General features: G+C 59.2%; 1 protein-coding gene across 2 annotated transcripts in view; it reads left to right on the top strand.

Annotated features, from left to right (window-relative positions):
• Olfm1 (olfactomedin 1) overlaps positions 1-19,641 on the top strand; it is a 36,821-nt gene extending 17,180 nt beyond the window's left edge. For both annotated transcript variants that reach the window (XM_047525350.1, XM_047525349.1), the window contains exons 3-6: positions 814-969; positions 2,827-3,046; positions 9,424-9,530; positions 17,983-19,641. In XM_047525350.1, the coding sequence (XP_047381306.1) occupies positions 814-969; positions 2,827-3,046; positions 9,424-9,530; positions 17,983-18,657 (1,158 nt within the window). In that variant the 3' untranslated portion in view covers positions 18,658-19,641. The remainder of the gene's footprint in view (positions 1-813; positions 970-2,826; positions 3,047-9,423; positions 9,531-17,982) is intronic.
• The last annotated feature ends 1,362 nt before the right edge of the window (positions 19,642-21,003 follow it).

A 21,003-nucleotide genomic window follows, 5' to 3' on the forward strand; every position in this document is an offset into this window, starting at 1 on the left:
TCCCCAGCGCCCCGGCCGCATCTGCACACAGGCCTGCTTCCTGGAGATGAGATGCGCTGGCAGGTGGCTGTACTAAAACTGTTTTTCTTTTAAGCTCTCTGGAATCCTGTTGAATATTAAAGTCCCATCTCGAGGCTAGACTCAATTCAGATCTGCCTGTAGAGGTGTAAAACAGCGATTCTTCATTTGCTGGGTGATTGATTCCTGACTCTATGTTCTGAACGTGCGTGTTTGCCGAGCAGTCATCTACCTATGATATTGTGGGGTGTGATGGATGGTGGGTGGGATGGGGGAAGGCTCGGTGCCGAGTTGGGGAGAGTGGCGGCTCCCTTGTTCCTTCCCCCTGCACTTAGCCAGCAGCCTCAGCCAGGCGCTCTGAAAGATTTCAGAGGAAGGGGATTTATGCCTGGGGGCGGGGCAGCCCAACGAGGCTGTTCATCTCTGTTGCTGTTTATGTGTGCCTGACGGATATCATCCTGCCACCTAAAGAGAATGGCAACAACCCCCACCCCCGGAAAGATGAATGCCGCACCGCTGGTGCCTGGAGCTCGGACCGGTGAGCAGCCAGCTCCCGCCCTGACCTGCGTCCCTGGTTGCAAGAGCCGGGCTGGGATGCGGCTGACTTGCCGTGTTTGGAGAGCTCCTGGGCCTAACAGTCCTGATGCTGGTGATTAGCTAGTAAATCATGCATGGGCCACTCTGGCCCCCAGGGTGGTTGCTGCATGGGAAAGGTCAGCGTGGCGGGTGAGCAGGCAAAGGAGATCGAGCGGTACCTGCCGCAGCTCCTGCTTGAACCTGTTGTCCTCTTGACAGGTGCAGAACATGTCTCAATCCATCGAGGTCTTGGACAGGAGGACTCAGAGAGACTTGCAGTACGTGGAGAAGATGGAGAACCAAATGAAAGGCCTGGAGTCCAAGTTCAAGCAGGTGGAGGAGAGTCACAAGCAGCACCTGGCTAGGCAGTTCAAGGTACGTGTGTCCTCCTCCTCTGTCCCTCTTCAGCTGGGCTCACTTGCCCCTGTCCCCATGGAAGTTTGACATGGCCTGGAGGAGTGTGGCAGGCCTTGCCCGCTGCAGCCAGTGGGAGCAAGGAACCCACCTGGCCCTGGTTTGGCACGGCAGCTGGAAGGGGCGGGCTTGAGCCTCCACCTGAGCACAGATGGACTCCTGAACCTGTCAATCTGGTTTGGAAGCTGGGGTCCTAGACCCTGTGCTCTTAAGGCCAAGTGGTATATTAGCTGGGAAAGAATGTCATTATTGGCCCTTGTCACTCCACAGCTGTTGCAGGTAAATCACATTAGCCAAGGATTAGCTTAATTGATTGGAGCCGTTCCTGAGCGAGGATCACTCAGGGCACGTTTTCATATCTGACCTAATTTAGCTATGACAAGGCACACTCTAGACACAGGGAAAACAGACCAACGTCTTTCTCAGCTTGTGGTAAGTGGTCCGCCTCTCCAGGTAACTGGACACTGAAACTGCAGTTCCTTTGACCCCAAATTATATATACATACCTACAAGTATGTATATATACACACCGATGAGATCGAGAAATCGTATGCCACTCTAATTAAGGTATACATGCGTGTCAATTAGGATTCGAGCCCAGATGTAATGAACAGGTCAAATTACCCAGCCCCACTCGGCTGGAAATTGCTGATGTGCCCGGCTCTGTCTTCCTGTCCTTTATGCTAATGTTTTCTTTGATGTGCTCCCTGCATGAAACAAGAGCTAATTCTCCTTTAAAAGCGGTACATTAGAGAGACGAGATGGCAAGCTAATGAAGTGATGAGTCTATATTATAAATAAAATAACAGCAGGCCTGATCCCGTCGAGGGGAGATGGGTCCCACCCTGGCGCACATTTTGTCCTTATTTCCTGCTGTGTCCTCGTGCGCTATCTTGGAGAGATTTGACCTTTCTGACCAAAAAAGAGTTTTTGTTTTTCCTCAAAGGGCCAGCATGGTCCATCTCTGCTCGGCAGAGTCCTCTAAAGATGGGGGTGTCTTCAGCCACCACGAGGTGGCCCACCTTTGCGGATTCTAAAATCCCGAGACACCTCTCCGGGTTCTAAAATCAGGGGCACTGTAGCTCTGGGGGAGGAAAGCAAGCCCTTGCCTTTCACGCCGCTTGCACTGCACAGAGGAATCCCAGCAGAAATTGTCATGAGGGAATCTAAATCATTATTAAGACAGTTCATGTTCCAGCATTCAAGTGTGGTTTTTTAAGTGACCAGGCAAGTATTTGTCTCTTAATGGCTATCTGTTTAAGGCAGGCCAGCGAGCTAGCTTTTCAACAGTGTTTCATTTTCTTGCTTGCAGGGCTAACTTAAAAGAGTTTTTTCAATGCCGCAGTGACTGAAGAAGCAGTCCACTCCCATGTAACCATGAAAGAGCCAGAGAGCACCTGGCACCCTGCATTTTTACTGTTTCTTTCCAATCTTAGCACCATATCCCTAAGGAACCTTGAATCCAACCAGGATCCTCCTTTGCATGCGACTCTAGATGCATTTCATGGATAGTTTGAACCCTTGTCAATGCATTTTTTGAAAAGGAAAGAAAAAAAAAAAGAACTTTGTGTATGTGACTTAAAGCATGTAACCTTAAGATGTTGCATTCTAAACTGAAAATAAAGACCTTTCCCAAATGTGTCGGTGTGCTGAGGACTGTTTAATATGCTCTCCTAACTCATCGGGGCCAGGATAAATAAGCACATAACTAAAGTGGGCGTGTGCACGTGCTCTGCGCTCAGGGAGAAGCTGGGCCAAGGCAGGGTGTTACAGTTCTTGCATGCATCGCACTGAACCCAGCTTATTTTAACCTTGCAGGCGATAAAAGCGAAAATGGATGAACTTAGGCCTTTGATACCTGTGTTGGAAGAGTACAAGGCCGATGCCAAATTGGTATTGCAGTTTAAGGAGGAGGTCCAGAATCTGACGTCAGTGCTTAACGAGCTGCAAGAGGAAATTGGCGCCTATGACTACGATGAACTTCAGAGCAGAGTGTCCAATCTTGAAGAAAGGCTCCGTGCATGCATGCAAAAACTAGGTAGGCCCGGCACCCTCGGGGCGTGGCGCTGCACCGCCCACCTCCGCACACGAACAGGCTTAGGGAGTGGTGCTGAAGGGCGGCCCACCTGGCCACAGCAAGGCGTGGCTGTGTCCTGGAGAGACAGCAGCCAGGGAGGGTAGGAGCACCTGCCTGAGGGCACTGACCATGTCCATACCAGGCAAAGGCCAGTTCCAGACCCCACTCACTAACACATCTGAAAGACCATAGGCTGGTATTCGATGCCACATGCCACCTGACGGGGGTGTGTGTGTGTGTGTGTGTTGTGCACGCGTGTGCTTTGAAGACGCAGGCTGAGCAGGGCTGGGAACATCTCCCCTTCCTCCAGTGAGGGGAGGGTTGATGAAACCCGTGGATGTGGTCAGTCCTACAAAGTTGCAATGAAAAAGAGGGTCCACCCACACCACGGAGGCCGGGCCAGTGGCAGCAGGTGGGGTCCCTCTTGCAGCCTGGGAGGAGTGCCAGGGAGGAGCCTCTCAGGGTCAGGTCCCTTGGAATAGCATCTTAGTGTGGAGCCCAAGCCCCGGTGAGGCAGGCGCTGGTGGCCTGAAGCCATCAGGAGGTGTGGGGACCATCTCCCCGACAGCTTCCCAGGGGCACTCTGGGAGACTGCATGTCTGAAATGGCTCAGCCGGTGTGTCTTAGGGTCCCAGCCCACCCCCACCTGGCCCTGAGTTTGCCACTGTGCCTCTCCCTCATTCCCAACAGCCCACTGAAGAGTTCAGATGTAGGTGTTTTATGGTTTTTTTTTTTTTTAAAGTTATTTCCCCACAAGCAGCTTTCTTCCCTGATACACAGGCGGGTAGGCCTGGGAGACCAAGAGAAAACCTCCACCTTCCCCAGTCCAGGAATCTGGGCAGCACAGGGAAGTGGTTCAAGTGAGGAGTCACAGGTGCGAGAAGACCAGGGCCTCGAGGGAGCGCGTCCCCACCCTGTCCCGCCAGACTTCCCATCCGCCCGCAGCCGGCTCTCAGTAGCTGGGCAAGAGCACCCTGTGTCTGAGGCTCTCAGGCCCTTCCGATGACTGCCCTTGGCCTGAAGGGCTGTGCAGGTAGAGACCCACCCGGCGCATGGCTGGGTGCAGGGACCTTCTGGCCAACTGTGAACACCGGGTCTGGGTGCAGGGCAGCGCAGGGAGGCAGTCCCTGCCACTCGACAGCTGTGGGACCCTCCTTGGCACTGGCCATCTTGAGCCTCAGCTGCCTCCTCGTCTGTAGCAGGAAGGTCCAGGGAGTCCCTGGGCCCTGGGGTCAGTCACTGTGAGAATCCAGATGTCATTCATGCCACCAGTTCAGAGGAGGAACAGGATGGTAAGAAGGCAGGTTGGCAGGTAGGTTAGTGATAGAGATGGATGGTGGATGGACAGAGGGATGGGCGGACAGAGGGATAGATGGCTGATGGATAGGGGTGGGTGATAGAGTGATTGATGGAGAGGTAGAGGTGGGTGATAGTGATTGGCTGATTGACTTGTGGAGAAGGTGAGCAGCTGCTCCTCCCCCTTCCCAGCCTTCATCCTGCTCAGGACCCTACTGCTACCCTGTGGCCACGTGAGCCAGCCCATCCTAATCTCACCAGGCAGCTGCCTCAGGACCACCCTTGCCTGCTGGTTGCTAGGGCCACCGTCTCTGCGTGGTAGAGTCGGCCCCGACTGCTGGTGCTCCTGGGTGGGTTGCAGCTCAGTGGCGGACAGTGTCCCTCCTCATCCCCATCGGCCCCTGGCTACTTGTGTGCCTACTGCCTCTGCAAATGACCCTTCCCTGGTTCCCGGGGAAGGCAAGGACTCCTGGATCTTAGAAGTCCTCCTGTTAGTGAGACCTGTCCTTGCTGCCTCCTTTTCATCAAGCCGAAGTTGCTAATGGTTCCTGGCCCCAGACACACACAGAAAATCAAAACAAGGACGGAGGCCCCAGTGGCCAGTGGCTGTCCCTCACTGGAGTGCATGCTTGTCCTCGGGGCCCAGCCAGAAACTTGAATCTGAAACTCATTCCTGGGCCTGGAGGCTGAGCTCAGCATCTTGCAGGCCTCCTCTGGAGTGTTGTTCTAGAGCAAGTCTCGTCCCCAGACAGGAGAGAGGCAGTGCTGCCCAGAGATGCAGCTGGTCCCTGAGCCAGGCCTGTGATGTCCTCCTGGGCTGCTGCAGAGCCACAGCCCAGCAGCCAAACCGAGATAAGCCAGCAGCCTCAGCGAGCCATGATGCTCCTCAGACGTGGTCACTGGCCTGGGCCTGCCGTGTGCTGCAAGGTGAGCCACGGCCTCTCCCTGTGAGGGGCGAGCTGACCTCGGGCTGCCCCAGCTGCACCGGGCGCTGATGCCGAGGGCTTATGCGGTTTCGCGGATTCTTTCTGTTGGGATGCGGAGAAAGCCAGGCTCTCCGGGCCAACTGGGCAACCTCTTCTCCCCACAAGGCGTCTTAGCCCATCTTGGCAAAGCCTGCGGCCCCAGCTTCAGACACCCACTGCTGCCAGGATCGGGGCCGCCTGCCTCTGCTGAGTCTGAGGAGTGGGCCCAAGGGCCAAGGCCAGCGCACGGCGCTGTGCTCGCCCTGCTGGGGGACCGGTTGGAGCTCCTGCTTGCTCTGCACCCTTGAGGCGTCAGGAAAGACCACCAGACAGTGGGGGTGTGGGGGTGTCCTCGCCTCCTGCCTGGGCTTGAAGGGGGTGGACCATAAACTGCCAGCAGGGTCTTGGTGAAGGTCGCCTGTGCCTTGAGGCAGGGATGGGCAGAGCAAAGGCTGCCTGGGCAGGAGGGGAAGCCTAGGACAGGGAGGGAAGGCGCCTGCCTGAAGTGCCCCCTGCGGCTTGCCTCAGGTGGGACCTGGCCAGCGCCAGGCCTTCCCTTCCGGTTTCTTCCAGGAAGCCCTCAGGGGGCATGTGCTGGGGGTCTCCTGGAGGCCAGACTTCCCTGCCGGGTCAGGAGGTGAAAGCAGAGTCCACGGTGCCCCCTGCATGCCCACTCTGGGCTCCGTCTGAGCACGGGGCCTGGGTGGGCTTGTTTCTTCTGCATCTTGGACGTCAGTTTGTCTGAGCCCTCAGCTCTGCAAACTTGTGGCTTAACTTCCCAGGCCTTGGGGAACAGGAGCTGGGAACAGAGGCCAGGTGCTGACCTCTGTGGGGCCCTGGGTCCTCTTCGCCTGGTGTCTGTGGCTGCCCAGAGATGCCTCTGTCCTGGCCTGAACACCTTGGTAGCACTTTGCTCTGGGCCTGTGGCCTGAGACGAGCAGGCTGCTTTCAGCGTGGCCTCCTCCCCAGAATAGCAGGAGGCTCGTGGTCTCCTTGCAGGACCATGGCTCCTCCGTGCTCCCCTCGGCAAGTCACCCCCTTCCTGAGACCCTCCCAGCCCCGCGCTGGCCCTCCCTGCTCTGCTTGCTCTGGGGTGGAACCTGCAGGCCATGTCCTGAGCCACCAATGCCAGAAGCTACGCAGGCCACCCTCTCCTCCCCCCACTCCTGTCCCCCTGCCTGCGTCCTGGGCGCGCGTGACTGAAGAGGGACACTTTCCCGAACTGAATGTGCCAAGATTCGCCGAGGCTCTGCCGTGAGCTTTTTTAGATCCTGTCAGTTCCCGAGGTCTTGGCAGAACCAGTCTGGACAGAGAACCAAAAATAGCTCCCTGACTCAAGGAGGGCGGGCAGCCTCCAGCCCCGTGGGCCCCGGGAGCTGTGCCCGCACCAGCTTGGAGAGCAGGGCACACGGGCCGGCTGGCCTCCCTGCCCGCCTCCATCGAGATTTGAAGGCTGGCTTCACGGGGCCCCGGGAGCATGCGGAAGAGGGCTGGGTGCCGGAGAAGGGAGCCCTCGCCCTGCTAGCAGCAGGCCTTCCCCTGGGACTGCTGCCAGCCTGCCCTGGTGGCCAGGAGGTCCCAGTGGGCAGGCCGTGGGCAGACTGTCCAAGGCTGCCCTGACGGGACTTGGCTGAGCACGCAGCCGCTCCTCTGGTGTTCTCAGTCTGCGGTGGCAGTGGCGTAGTGGGGCCTTGCTGAGTACCGGTCACTGCTCTGATTCCCACAGGGGCCCTCTGCTGCTGTCCCCGCTCCTGCCGAGGAACACCCTAGGAGCAGCACTCGCCCCTCCGTGCGCGAGGCAGTGATGCAGTAGGCTCACTCGGGAAGGGGGCGAGTCGGGGAGTGAGTGGTAGGACCTGACACCCTGTCCACAGCCCTGGGATGTGTGCAGTTGCCCGGGTGGGATGGAACTTGGATGGGGGACATCTCTAGGGACAAGGCCTCAGTCTGGGTTCAGCCCTGGCAGCTGGATGGGCTGGCACTCAGGGCACCAAGAGCATAGATGTGGGAAGGGACTGAGCCAGGACAGGTGATGTCTGGTCTCCTCGGAAGGCGGTCCAGCCTGGGAGGGACCCATCCGGTTTGGGACAGAGCTTTAGCATGTGTCAGTATCTCAGGAGACCCCGCTGTGACAGAGATGTGGCCAGCCCTAAAGTGCCCGGGGGGAACTCCAGCAGGCCTTCCACCGGCGGCCCTGCCATGGCACCTGCGGGGCTGCTCCTTCCAACAACTAGCAGCACCTCGTTCCACACAGACCTGCCACAGGAGATGAGCAGAGGGCCACGTGCTCTTAGGGACGCTGGACACGTGTAGGGAGGGGCTGGGAGGAGGGTGACCTGTGGGAGGGGTTGGTCCTTGTAGTCTTGTCCAGGTTCCCACCCCGTTCAGAGGTTGCTAGAGCCCAGGACCCGACCCCTAGATCAAGAGGAACAAAGGAAGAAGGAGCTGGAGGGCTAGGGTGGCGTCCAGCTGGGCCTCCTCTGAGGCCTCACCCTCCACTCGAACCCCATCCCACCTCCCCAGGAGCACTTGAGGTAAGAAGCAAGCCAGGCTCATGGAACAGGAAGCTCCCATGAGGTTTCCACGTTTTTCACTCCCTGTCCCTGTGGCTGCTGGCCAACCTTGGCCTCAGCCGCTGTCCCCTTCCCCAGAGCAGGCTTGGTCAGAGCAGGGTCTGTGTGCGAGCCAGGCAAGCGTGCCTGGGCTCAGCAATGGCTCTGCCACACCTGGCACCTGGGCAGCCTGCAGCCGTGGGGCTGGTGTCGATGTGGAAGACGGGATTCCTCCCAGTGGGAGTGGAGAGGCCTCTGGAGGGGTAGGGAGCAGGGCCAGGGAGGATCTCTTCCTCCATTCTGGGCAGAGGCACCAGTGCTGGGGCTGGAGGTGCTTGGTCAGCAGACTCTGGCCCCTCCAAACCTCCTGCTGCCCCGGATGTGCCCACCTGCAACTCTCTGGGCTGGGGTTGGGTGGTCTCATCCTTCCAGTCCCGTACAACTGCTAGGGACACACTCGTTCTGTTTAAGTTTGGAGAGAGGGTGGGAGGCACCGAGACCACGCTGAGCCTGAGTGCAGCCCTCCCACCTGCCTCACCTTAGGAGATTGTCCTGGCTCCCTGTGGTCCTCGGCTAAGTCTCTGACAATCTTCTGTAAGCGCCTGGATCTCCTCTGAACTTTGCAGACTGCTGTGTACACATGCTGGTGCGACGGCCCTGGAGGGGACTGTGTAGACTTCTGAGGTCACGGGCAGGCCTGGCCTGGAAGGCAAGGGAGGGTCCAGAGAGGACCCTGTTGCATGTCCCCGGGCGGGGGCCCACCTTGGACCTCAGGAGTATTTTGCCCTTCCGAGGTGGGCTGAGATCTGAGTGTGCGGGGGCAACCTGGCTGCAGATTGGCTGGCTTCCAGGAGGGAGTTTGGCATTTCTGAACAGAGGGGTCACCACCTGGTGGTCAGGCACGAGCTGAAGCCCAGGGACTGTGGGAGGGCAGCAGGTTGTCAGGAAGGCAGGCCCTGGCCTTAGCCTTGCCCGAATGGCCTTGAGGCCCGAGCAAGTCCCTCATGATCTCCAGACACCACCTGTGAGGTGGGAGGGCTGCAGGTCACCTGCACTGTCTCAGCAACCTAGTGCTCAAAACCCAGCCCTCCTAGGCAGTTCTCAGGGACTGCAGGGTCACGGGGGAGTGGACACTTCTGCAGTGACAGGACCTGGGCTGCGGGGGTGGTCTGGCTGCTCCTGCCTGGGCCCCGAGTGGAGCCTCACTAGGTGCAGGAGGTCGAGCTGCCTCTGTACCCATTTCCTGGAGGAGGATAGAGTCTTGTGAAGGCTGAACCCCTCCTGGGGCTGCTGCTCTGACCTCCCATCCTCAGTCTGGCTGGGTGGCCAGGAGGGGTAAGGCCCAGGAGAGTGGCTCCTCCTGGCTCCTCCCTGCCTGTTCTGGCCTCTCTTGCTGGGAGGAGGTGGCCTCTAGACCTGGAGGGGAGTGGAGGCAGCCATCAGTCCTTCTGGGCAGTCTGGGGCAGGGCTGCCGCGGGCCAGGCCCTCGGTCACCGCGTCCTGATCTGTGTGCGCTCTATTCCAGCCTGCGGCAAACTGACGGGCATAAGTGACCCCGTAACGGTGAAGACCTCTGGCTCGAGGTTTGGATCGTGGATGACAGACCCCCTGGCCCCAGAAGGCGATAACAGGGTAAGTGTCTCCTTACTTTGTTCCGGGGGTCACTTGTTACCTGGCAGGACCTGGTCTTCGTCCCTCACCTAGCCCCGCCCACCTCCTAGGCCACCTGGAGCTCAGGGTCCCTGGGAGCTTCTTCCTGCAGGGGCCCAGGTCCTTTGCTGGAGTCCCTGTGATAACCCAGAGGCACAGAGCCCAGGGGCAGGGAGGGCATGTGATGCCCTGTGGCATGCTGGAGCCAGCCATGGACCCTTCAGTGCCCTCTGTGCTGCTCTGCTGGCGGGCCAGGCCCAGCTGGCCGCGGAGTCCCTCTCTCGCTAACTGCCGGGCTCTTCCCCTGGCTGCCTCTGCTTCAGGGGAGAGCTCATTAGGACCTTCTTGTTTTAATGACGCCTCATTTGTATTTCATTTGCCATTCCTTTCATGGCTGACAGAAGCGCCTCTTCCTTTTTGATTTTGGGAAGAGGCCCCGGTTCTTTTTTCCTGGGTGTCTCCCCGCAGGCAAGCCTCAGAAAAGGAGAGGGGATCAGGGCCATTCAGCTTGCCCCAGGGCCTGGGTCGCTGGCTGAGCCCTCGGGGACTGGACTGGGGATGGGAGGCCTGCCCACCAGCCCCTCCCTTGCAGCCCGTCGAAGCCTCCCGGCCTCCGGGCCTCTCCTCTGGAGGAGGGGCAGCTTTCTGGGCCCCACTCACCATCCTGCTGGGCCCTGGTTGCCGAAGGCAGAGGGAGCCTTGCGGGGATCTGGCTTCTTCCCTCTCCTTGAGGCGCACAGGACATTTAGACAATACGCTCTTGAAAGCACTCGGCTTCTGCTCCAGGCCATTTGGGACAGGGCTTAGAAACCCGAGAGCACACTCGCTCTGGAAGCCATTGCTGACCTCAGCTGTCCACCAGCTGGAAGGCAGAACAAGACCAGGCCTCCTGTGCCGGAGGTGGGAAGTGGCTGGGGACCAGGGTGGACAGGTCCTCCCCCTTCTTGCCTCGCAGCCTGCCCAGGAGGGGCCCCCAGCGTTGCACCCCCATGCCCTGGCGGCCACAGCAGCACAGCATGGCCTGGACGCCCCCCCCCATCTGCCATAGACAGGTCTGGAGGGCTGGCAAGGCTCACGCCTGGGCTCAGCTGGGGCCCAGCATTTGTAGGGGAAGGTCGCTTTCATCCTATTTTATGAACTCAGATGGCCAAGACTTGGAGGTCCTAACAATCTGAATCAGCTGTTCCCAGGACTGTTCTTTGAGTCCACGTCCTTCCTGGAGCACATGCCTCCACCCAGAGTTTGGTGAATGGACTCCTTTGCTGCCCTGTGCACAGCAAAAAGCCGCGGCTTCCCGGAACCCTGGGAGCATCAGGGGAGGGACCATGCGACTCGAGCCCTCTGAAAAAAAGAAACTGCACTGGCAGAGGCCAGGGGGCCCCAGATGCTCCACCTTCTCCCGCCGCAGTTGTGGGTGATGATAATCCAGGAATGGAAACAAGACCATGTGGCAGATGCTTAGAAAGCAGGTCCTGTGTACCAGGGGCTGTCCTAGGCTCTCCATGATGAGCGGAGGGGACAGTGGGCACTGCAGCCACACTGTGCACCCTCCCCAGCCCCCACCTACCCCTGCATCTGGGTATGATTCTCCCTGTGTTGATGAGAAATGGCGTCCTTACCCCTGCCCTGGCCCCGTGCGGAGGTCATGCACCCTTCCAGAAGTTTTGGAGTGACCGTCCTGGGCTTCCCTGGACATGTCCCTGGCAGGCACTGATGTTCCACACTGATATGCCCCCAGGGGCCCTCCCCCACCTCCCCTTTACCCTCTTCCCACCCACACAGAGCAGGAAACCCACCCACAAACCCACACAGGCCAAGGTGGGCCACAAAGCAGGAGCCGCCCCTCACTGCTGCAGAGCAGGAGCCCACATGTGGAGCATCTGACCCTAGCTCAGGCCTCGTGACCTCCGAGCCCCACACCAGTCATGTGGGCCTCTCCCCAGATGCCAGGGACCCAGGGCCTCTGGAAACTTGGCTGTTTGCTTTGCACAGTGCAGCAAGGGTGTCAGTTCCCAAAGTGGCCGAGGTGCCCATGGGTGCTTCAGATAATTACATATCTATTTTCCGCTTCTTGACTCCATCGCCCTCCAGGAGAGGAGCCTCTGGTGGCAGATGTAGTGCCAGGAAGGAACTGCAGGAGGAGGGGAGGACTTTGCGGGGAGCTGACAGCACAGAAAGGGAGGAGGTGGGAGCTGGGGCTAGCAGTGGACCCTGGCACGGGTGCTGCTCTGGCGCTTTGGGCTCCAACCTTGCTGAGCCAGTGCTTCCAGACAGCTAAGTGACAGTCTCCTGGTCTGTCCTGCCATTGATCTGGGCCAGCGATGTTTTGCTTTGTTTTGATTTTTTTCAGTCTCTCATCCGATTTGATCACACACACAGGAGACCAGTAAATAACTCGCCTCAAACAAAAAAGCCATTGATGTTGCTGCTGTGCGGCTGCCATGGGGGCATGGTGAGGGGTGTGGCCAGGGTAGGAGGGGCCCTGAGCCACTGCTGAGCTGGGAGAGTAAGGTTGGCTTAGTAGGCCTTCGCATCAGTCCTCCCTGGGTCCATTTATTAAGCACCAGCTGTGTGCCAACTCTGTGCCGAGTAGCTGGGCTCTCCCACTTCTGGTGGTGAGCATCCCGTGCTTCCCAAGGCCCAGCACAGGCCTGACCCACTTTGCCAGCATTGTAGGAGGGAGGGCTTCGCCGGAGCTGGCGGAACCCCTGCCAGGCTGTGCCCCCATCCCCAGGAGACCACAAGAGCTCCAGGGGCCCGGTTCCTGACTCTGAGGCTCACGGCCCACTCTTGACTGGGCCACCTCACCAGCCTCCCTCTTCCTGGCCTGCTTTTTCCAAAGAAGTTCCAGCATCAGAGGGGACCAGCATGACCCTCTCACCACCCCCAGAAGCAGGTGGTACAATTGCCATCCACTGTCATTTTACAAGTAGCGAGTTTAGCTTCAGTGCCAAAGCCATACAAATACTTGGTAAGGGTTCTGGGAACAAGAGGTGGAATTATCCAGAACACACCACGTTGTGCAGATGCATGGGGACAGCGTGATGCTGCAGCTCTATCATGTGGGGTCCCGCCTAATCTTTTCTCAGCAGGAGTGGGGGGCTCTTGGGCTGCTGGTCCCTCTGCTCCCACCCTTCTCTGCACCTCCGCAGCTAACAGCTCTCCTCAGAGCCTCTTTCCTACCCCCGGGCTCCTTGCTTTTAGCCATCCTAGAGGAGGACATGTGACAGATGCTTGCCAAGCCAACAGGAAGAGCACACTGGGGCCCAGGTTCCTAAGAGAGGCCCTTTAAATAGCATCGCGCACGGCCTGGCCTGCCGTTAAGGAGGTGTGGATGCGCCGCAGGGCGGGGGCGCCTCACCAGCTCTGCCCTGGGCGCCCTTCCTACTGAAAGCAGCTGAAAATAGTCGGGACAGTTAGGGAAGCCCGTGTTCTCAGCGAGCTTGACCATATGGGCCTGGAAGCAGTGGAGACGTGGGGAGACCCAGTTTTTCTCCTGTGGGCAGCAGTGGCGGAGCCTGTTTCTGAGAAGCCTCGCTGTGGAAGCGGGACGGTCGCAGATGCTCCAGAGCTCACGTGCACTGGCCAGCGTTGGAGTTTTTGCTGGCAAAGGATATCTTGGGGGGAGAGGGAATTGGGCAGGGGCTCCGGTCTAGCTGTCCCCATTCCCCAGGCAGGCAGGGACAAAAGACAGAAGGTAACAGCTAAACTTTTTAAAAGAAAAATCATTTCTAAGGAGCAGTTCTCGGGCCCGTCAGCTACTGCAGATCCAAGGAACTGTGTTCGGGACCGGGCTGTCCAGGGGCCTTGGGGGGTGGGGCTGACGTCCACTGCCACTGACCGAGAGGGGTGGCTGATTCCCAGGCCCTGTGCTGGTCCAGCGGGAGGCCTGGCTTGCAGCCCTGGCTCCATCCTGCTTCCAGACTCTGGAACGGGACCAGTCCTGCTCTTCCGCTGCCTGAACCTGAGGACCAATGATGTCAGAGGGTGTCCGGGGGCACAGGTGCTGGTGGGCAGAGTGGCCACAGGTCTCCCTGCTGTCCTCAGCCATGCTGTGCCCTTTGGGATCCTCAGCTCCCTGGGGAGAAGAGGGCGTGAGGCAAGGCCCCGAGAGAGGCTGCCATCTGAGGGCAGATGAGGTCTGGAGGAGAGACTGGAGAGTCCTTGTCCCCCACGGACGGCACCTGCTGTGTGGGGCAAGGCGGGCGAGGTGGCCTCGGGAACTGGTAGGAATGAGGGAGGCAGTGGGCGGGCTGCGTGCCAGATGCTGGGCTGGGCACGCTCTCCAGGGAGCAGAGCAGATGGCCACAGAGAGACGCTCCTTCTCTCTGGGCCTCTGTGAATTAGGAGTCTGGAATCGGCGGCCTCCCCGTGGTGCCACTCTGTAGAGGCGCCCTGACCCATCTGTGGCTGGCGTCCTGGGCTGAGCTCGAGGTTGAGTTCAGTTGGCCTCGATTTGCAGACGAGCTGGGCCCTGCCACACGCTCACCGGTGTCTTGAAGCCTCTTCCTTCTGGCTGTGTGTGGCCCCGGTCCCCCTCTAGCCCGCTCAGAACCATCCAGGCCGTTCCTTCAGTCCAGGGCGAGGAGCCAGAGCTGGGTTTTACTGGACAAGTGGAGGTGGCAGGCCCTACAGGCCTGTTCTGCAGCCTTGGGATCCGAGGCAGGGAGGAGGTGGTGCTGGGCTCTGCTGCCATGGTTGGGCCTGTTCAGGTGCCCGGGTGCCAGCACCCAGCCACACAAAGACCCTCCACAGGACCTTCCTTGGCAGACCACTGTCACTCACTGAGCCGTGCCAGGTGGGCACAGGGCCCCAGAGACCCCTGAGAGGTCTTCCCTCCCCTCCAGGCTGGGGGCCAGTGGGGTTGACAGACAAGAAGCCCCCCGTGGCCCTCTCCCTTTGTGTCTCCTCTCTTTTGAGGACCCTCATCACTGGGCTTAGGGCCCACCCTGATCCAGGACCAGCTCCTTATCTGGAGACCATTAACTTACAGACCCTTTTTCCAAACAAGGTGATCGACAGGTTCAAGGGTGTGGATACCTCTTTGGGGGGCCACTGTCCAGTCCACAGGGGCTTCAAAGTGCCTCCCAAGGAGATGTGTCTGGACTGGGGTGTCCGGAGGGTGCCCAGTGGTGGGAGTAGCCCCTGGCTGGGCACAGAGCCTGGGAGCACAGTGCTGGCCCAGCAGGGGCTGAGGTGTGTGGAGGCTGGCAGGGACATGCCAGCCCGACACGCCAGCCCGACAGGGGAGTTTGGAGCTGCAGAATTGGGAAGAGCTTATGTAGGAGAGTGGCAGGCTGACCTGGAATTCTAGAAGATTCTCACTGGTTGAGGGAGAGTGGCAGGCTGACCTGGAATTCTAGAAGATTCTCACTGGTTGAGGGAGACAGTTTGGGGGCCGAGGGCATAACCCCAGGGCGGGGCAGCTCACATCAGGCCCCCCGCAGTCTGGTCTTCCTCTGCTAGGGAAGGGCCTCTGGAAGCGTGTGGTGTGGCCTGGCCCCTCTGCTCCTCCAGACCTCTGACGCGGGAAGCAGGTGTGGAATCAGGGTGGCGTCTGAGCCCCTGTCAGTGAGGGGAAAGTCAAGGCCACACAGGAGCAGGGGGTCTTCCTGTAAATGGGCCACTTCCCCTGGGACCATCTGAGCACATGCAGGCTCCTTCCTGAAGGCCTCGAGGGCCACAGGTCAAGGGTCCCCTGCTCCCTAGTCCATCCTGCCTGGACAGGGTCTGTGCTCCTGCTCGGGTCTCCAGTGGAAGCCCAGAGCTTCTCCTGCCCATCGACACACCACTGGGCTGCAGCTTCGAGGCCACACCATCCAGCCCACCCTGTCCTGGTTGGACCCAAGGCCTTTTAGGAGGAAGTGACATTCGAGTGAAGCCTCCCGACCAGGCCTTGTTCCCCCAGATGCTGAGATGTGGTGACTTGCCTGTTATTGGGCAGGGCCGACCCCATGCACAGGCCAGACTCTGGGTGTGGCAAGTGGACCTGGGCTTTGCCCTCTGGTGGACCAGGGAGCAGAGGAGCCCTAGTGGATCTATGGCACTCGTTGCGGGGACAGCAGGACTGGACTTTCTAGCCTTACCCCTGATATTCAGGATACCGCAATTTTGTGTTGTGGGGGTGTCCTGTGCACTGGAGGATGCCTTGCCTGGCCTCTGCCCACCTGATGCCAGCACACACCCCCACCAAATTGGGACACTCCAGACTCTCTCCAGACCTGGCCTCGTGCCCTGTCCAGAGCAGTGCTTTCAAGCACAGACTTTGGTCCCACTCGAAGCTCTGGAGGAGGTCTGGAGACCTCCTGGCCTTGATCATCCAGTCCAAATATGGGCGCACACAGCTGTATGGGTGCGTGGGCTTGTGTAAGGTTTGAAGGCAGGAGATGAGGCTGGCACAGCAACAGCCCGGAATGGAGACACACGGTGCCCGGCACCTGACACCCCGTCCTGCCAGCCGTCCTCAGCTGGGCCCCCCCAGGTCCTGCTGGAAAGAAGATAGCCTTTGTAAAGTGTGAGGGCCGCATCTCCCTGGTCTTTGCGGCCACCTTGCCAGAGACCAAGCCAGCAGCACTGACAGGATTTGGGTAGAAGTGGATGCAAACAACCTTTCAGACGGGGAGGTCACGAGTGGACTCGGGACAGCCCACTGTGTAAAATGGGCTTCTTGATGTGAGCCCCTGTGGGGTTCTGCCTACGTGGCTCTCTCCTGCCTCGAGCGGCTTCCGGCTGGCATAAGCTCAACCATGGAAGGTGGGCACGTTTACATCTTGGATGTTGGCAGACCTCCAAGACAGCCTGCCTGAGCTGAGCCCCGGCAGAGCCCCTGGTGGGACAGGTGGCCCTGGTGCTGATTTTCCCTCCCACCCTGAACAGTATGTTCAGAAAGTGTTGTGTCCAGGGCATGGAGAAGGCCCTTTGAAAATCCATACTCAGTGGATGCTGATGGCACCTGGTTCTGGCCACGGGAAGGAGACACTGGACCCTGGGCACACAGGGACGAGTCCCTGGGCCCCCAATCTCAAGGGCCCACTCTAGGGGGGCTGGTGTACAGACGTACTGAGTGTCCTCCTTGCTGAGATAGGGAGCGGGGCTTGCTTTAGAGGCAGGGAGCGGAGGCTGGAAGGAAGCAGTGGGCTTGGGTCCCTCAAGAGCCAGGCGGAGGCAGCAGCAGTGGGCTGGGGGTAGCTGTGGGCTGCTGTCTGCCAGTGTGATCAGGGGTTTCTGCGCATGGCCCTGGTGCCTCTGCACCCCTCCCACTTCTAATCCCTGACCCACATCATCGAGGGCCGGTCTGCAGGAGGCGAGGGATAATGACAGCCTCCAATGAGACCCAGCTGAAAAAAACTCATTAAAAACAAAAAGCACATCTGCCTCCAAGCATCTGAATGGATGTCTCAGGAACAAGGTTACGATTTTTTTTTAATTTTTAACGCATGTGTCATGCCAAGTCTGAAAGCTCCGCATCCTTAATCTCTCTGCAGCGCCGGAGCTCCTGATGGATAGAGCAGCTGTCCTGCCAGACAGATGCACGGGAGCAGGGCTGGCCTGCCAGATTCCCTCTGCTACGCGCTCTGCCTTCTCCTTTGCTCCCATATTGGTTGAAAACGACTAAAGCATTTTTTCAAACTCTAGGCAGCTCCCAGGTCACATGGCATCTAAGCAATCAGGAATCTCTCCCTCTGTAACCCCAACTTTGGGCCACGACCAGGTTTGTTATCTGGTTGGTTTTGACCTCTGGAGCCTTCTGCCGCAGCCTTTGCCTGGATTAGGTGTGGCCCTGAGTGATGCTCTCGGCCTCCCAAAGGCCAAATTAATGATGTTCTGCCCGGCAGACAGGAGGATTCAGTCTTGCAGGGTGGCAAGGCCCGCTGGCCTACAAGAAGGGGCCCTTCCCAGTGACCTTGAGAACTTTGCTGCTGCAGTGCCACCTGGTGCTGGGGCATCTGTCCTGCCCAGGGCCTGGCAGTGTGCCCTCCTCCATGCTGACTCGCTGGCCTTGGGGCACCTGGACAGATGGAGGTACTTTCTCCCTCAAGTCTGTGGACACAGCCCGGCCCTCGGCCAGGGACACAGCAGTGAAGAAACAGGCATGGCCACTGCCCGCAGCCAGGTTCATCCAAAGCAGAGGGCTCAGTCTGCGGGCCACCCACCGAGGTGAATGGCACAGGGCGGCTACAGCCCTGTCCAGTGAGATTGGTGGCCCAGGCTGCCTGTTCTCCCTCTGCCTTCCCCGTGTCCTCTCCTCACCCTGGACGAGTCCTGCTCTGGTCCTATCCCTCCAGAAAAGTCCCGTGGGCTTGGAGGAGGGACGTGCCGCCCTTACGTCTTAATGACTCCTTCCTGGCTCTCCTGCAGGTTCCCCTGGGAGGGCAGGTCCCCCAGCCACTGCGTGCGCCCTAGGGTGCACTCACCAGGTCTGCTCTCTCCGCAGGTCTGGTACATGGACGGTTACCACAACAACCGCTTTGTCCGTGAGTACAAGTCCATGGTGGACTTCATGACCACGGACAACTTCACCTCCCACCGCCTGCCCCACCCGTGGTCGGGCACGGGGCAGGTGGTCTACAACGGCTCCATCTACTTCAACAAGTTCCAGAGCCACATCATCATCCGGTTCGACTTGAAAACTGAGACCATCCTTAAGACGCGCAGCTTGGACTATGCCGGCTACAACAATATGTACCACTACGCCTGGGGCGGCCACTCGGACATCGACCTCATGGTGGACGAGAACGGGCTCTGGGCCGTGTACGCCACCAACCAGAACGCCGGCAACATCGTGATCAGCAAGCTGGACCCCGTGTCCCTGCAGATCCTGCAGACCTGGAACACCAGCTACCCCAAGCGCAGCGCTGGCGAGGCCTTCATCATCTGCGGCACCCTCTACGTCACCAACGGCTACTCGGGGGGCACCAAGGTGCACTACGCCTACCAGACCAACGCCTCCACCTACGAGTACATCGACATCCCCTTCCAGAACAAGTACTCCCACATCTCCATGTTGGACTACAACCCCAAGGACCGCGCCCTGTACGCCTGGAACAACGGCCACCAGACCCTCTACAACGTCACCCTCTTCCACGTCATCCGCTCGGACGAGTTGTAGCCCCCCACCCGCCGCAGGCCAAGGGTCCAGGCCCTCCCCTCCGCGGGCGCTCCGTGCAGCAGCTGCCAAAACGATGCCGAGAATACTGACAAGACTAACTTCAAAACAATCATCAGCAACGAGCCCGACGTCAAGGACGGCAGTACCCCGAGTCCCCCCCTCAAGCCAGCGGGCGACAGATTTCCGAAGAAGCCCCTGTATTTGCAGCTGGAACTGCAGCCTGAGGCCCCCTGGCCTCCCCCACCCCATCCCTCTCTGGTCAAATAACATACTCAAGAAGCAAGGCAGTGACTGTTGGCCATCCTCACCCGAGAACACCACTGTTAGGGTGCATGGACATCTCCTTAGGTCGTGGTCAGCGCTGATGGACGGGCCGCCCTTGTCTCTCCGAGAGCCCCCGCCCGGGCGGCGCTCAGCGCGGGGCCGGCCTCCCGCCCCGACACGGCTGCCGTTTCTTGACTGTGTCATTGTCTCTTAGGTCAACTGTGCCGAGACTGCAAGTAGCTCATGGACCGTGTGCAGCACCTCCTCCAGCCGCGGCCGGCAGAGTGGAGTTGCTGTTCCCGCGTCGTTCGAACCCGCGTACCCCGTAGATATATCGTGCAGTGTCTGTCTGTTATTTCCTTGAGGTGGTTACTCCGTGCGTTCAGTTGGTGCCTTGAATGTCGTAAATGCAATGCTGTAGTTTGGATCGATAAGTGGATGGTTTTTGTTTCTAAAAAGAAAAAAAAAAATCAGTGTTCACCCTTATAGAGACATAGTCAAGTTCATGTTGATAATAATCAAAGGAATTATTCTCTTCTTGTTAAATATCTGAATCATGTAAGGGCGGATGGAAAGGTCTCGTCTCTGGAAACTCTGGTTTCCAACCGGAAGGAAATCCACCGGGCGGCGGTGTGTGGAAAGTTCACTTTTTAGGTTAAAAAAGAGGGAAACTTTGTACTCTCCGGTTATCTAAGGAACAATAAAGACGTTAGAGACCTGTTTGCCTCTCGTCATTTCTGGGGGTGTAAGTGAGGGAGACCTCCACCCAGGTCCTGGCTACGTGGGGCTGGATCGGGACTCGCCCTTTCAGGAAAGGGAAGAGGGCAGGGACGTGCCCTCATGGAGCCGGGCCTCTGGCCCCAGAAGTCAGAACTGGGCATGGGCCTGGGGTTACACTCCCCTTCGGTGAATCTGAGGTGCTGTTCAGACTCGGGCTGCAGCTGGGCACCCCACCCCTTGCCCCCCACCAACCAGTGTCCTCCAAGAGCACAGTGATGGGGGGACCTGAGCAGGTGCCCACTTCAGATGCCCTGAAGAGGCGGGTACTACCAGTCAAGCCCCTACCAAAGAGCCTGCCAAGTCACACCTGCCCTCTGGCCAGTTCTCCCGGCGGTAGGTCTGGGAGGTGAGTGATCAGCCTTCCCTGGGTCCCCAAGGTTGGTCACCCTAAGGAGCCAACATGGGCAGCGTCCACAGGAGATGGTCATGCCCCCACATCCAGGCAGGCTCTGGGTCCCTGTGGGACAAGCCACATCTCAATGTCCAGAGACTTTCCAGAATGCTGGCCAGAGAAGGGACAGGCAGAGGGCCTGCAGGTCCAGATCCCAGGGGTGTGGGAACCTTTCCCCTCTCGTCTCCCCTCTGCTGCTGGCTGCTCCCCAGCAGGACAGTGATGTGGGACCCCAACCAGTGAGCCTAGGAGCCCCCTGAGTTCCTGCCGTTTGTCCTGGGAAGGCAGCTGGACTGGACACAGCAGGGCAGGGATGGCCCTGAGGCCAGAGCAAGCTGCTGCCCAGAGGGCTCGTGTGCTATGCAGCCAAGTCTGCGACGTCCCAAGGCGGCCACTCCAGTCCTGGTGTCCTCACATGCGCCAGAGCTCCCAACACAGAGCCAGCGCGTGGACGCTGCAGGCAGCGGAGACCGTGCCCAGGTGGCACAGTAGGCACCCTTGTTCCCTGGCCGTGGGAAAGGGGAGAGGGCCAAGGTGCTCGACCACCACAGGAGGAAGGGGCTGGAGACGCACAGGCACGTCCGCCCTCAGGACCCGGCACACAACCCAGTGGCCAGGGCCCCTCGTGGGGCTGCAGTCAGGCCCTCTCCCTTCACGGTGAGGACGGTGACCCCTGATCTGCAACAGCGTAGACCTTCCCTGCAGGGTCAGCGCCCCTCTCGTCCTGCGTGTGCCCTCCACCTGGCCAGCCCTGCCTCCGGCCTGCTGCCCTGTCCTCCCCACTCAGAGCCCAGGCCCTCTCCTTCTTCCTCCTGGTCTCCCCCGCCTCCAAGGAGAACCCTCCCTCCCTCCCTCTCCACGGCCCACCTCTCCTCCGCCCTGTCCTCCCCAGCATCTGCGGTTCTTCCACA

The sequence above is a fragment of the Sciurus carolinensis genome, chromosome 14 (assembly GCF_902686445.1).
Source record: "Sciurus carolinensis chromosome 14, mSciCar1.2, whole genome shotgun sequence".
In the NCBI taxonomy this organism is placed as follows: domain Eukaryota; kingdom Metazoa; phylum Chordata; class Mammalia; order Rodentia; family Sciuridae; genus Sciurus; species Sciurus carolinensis.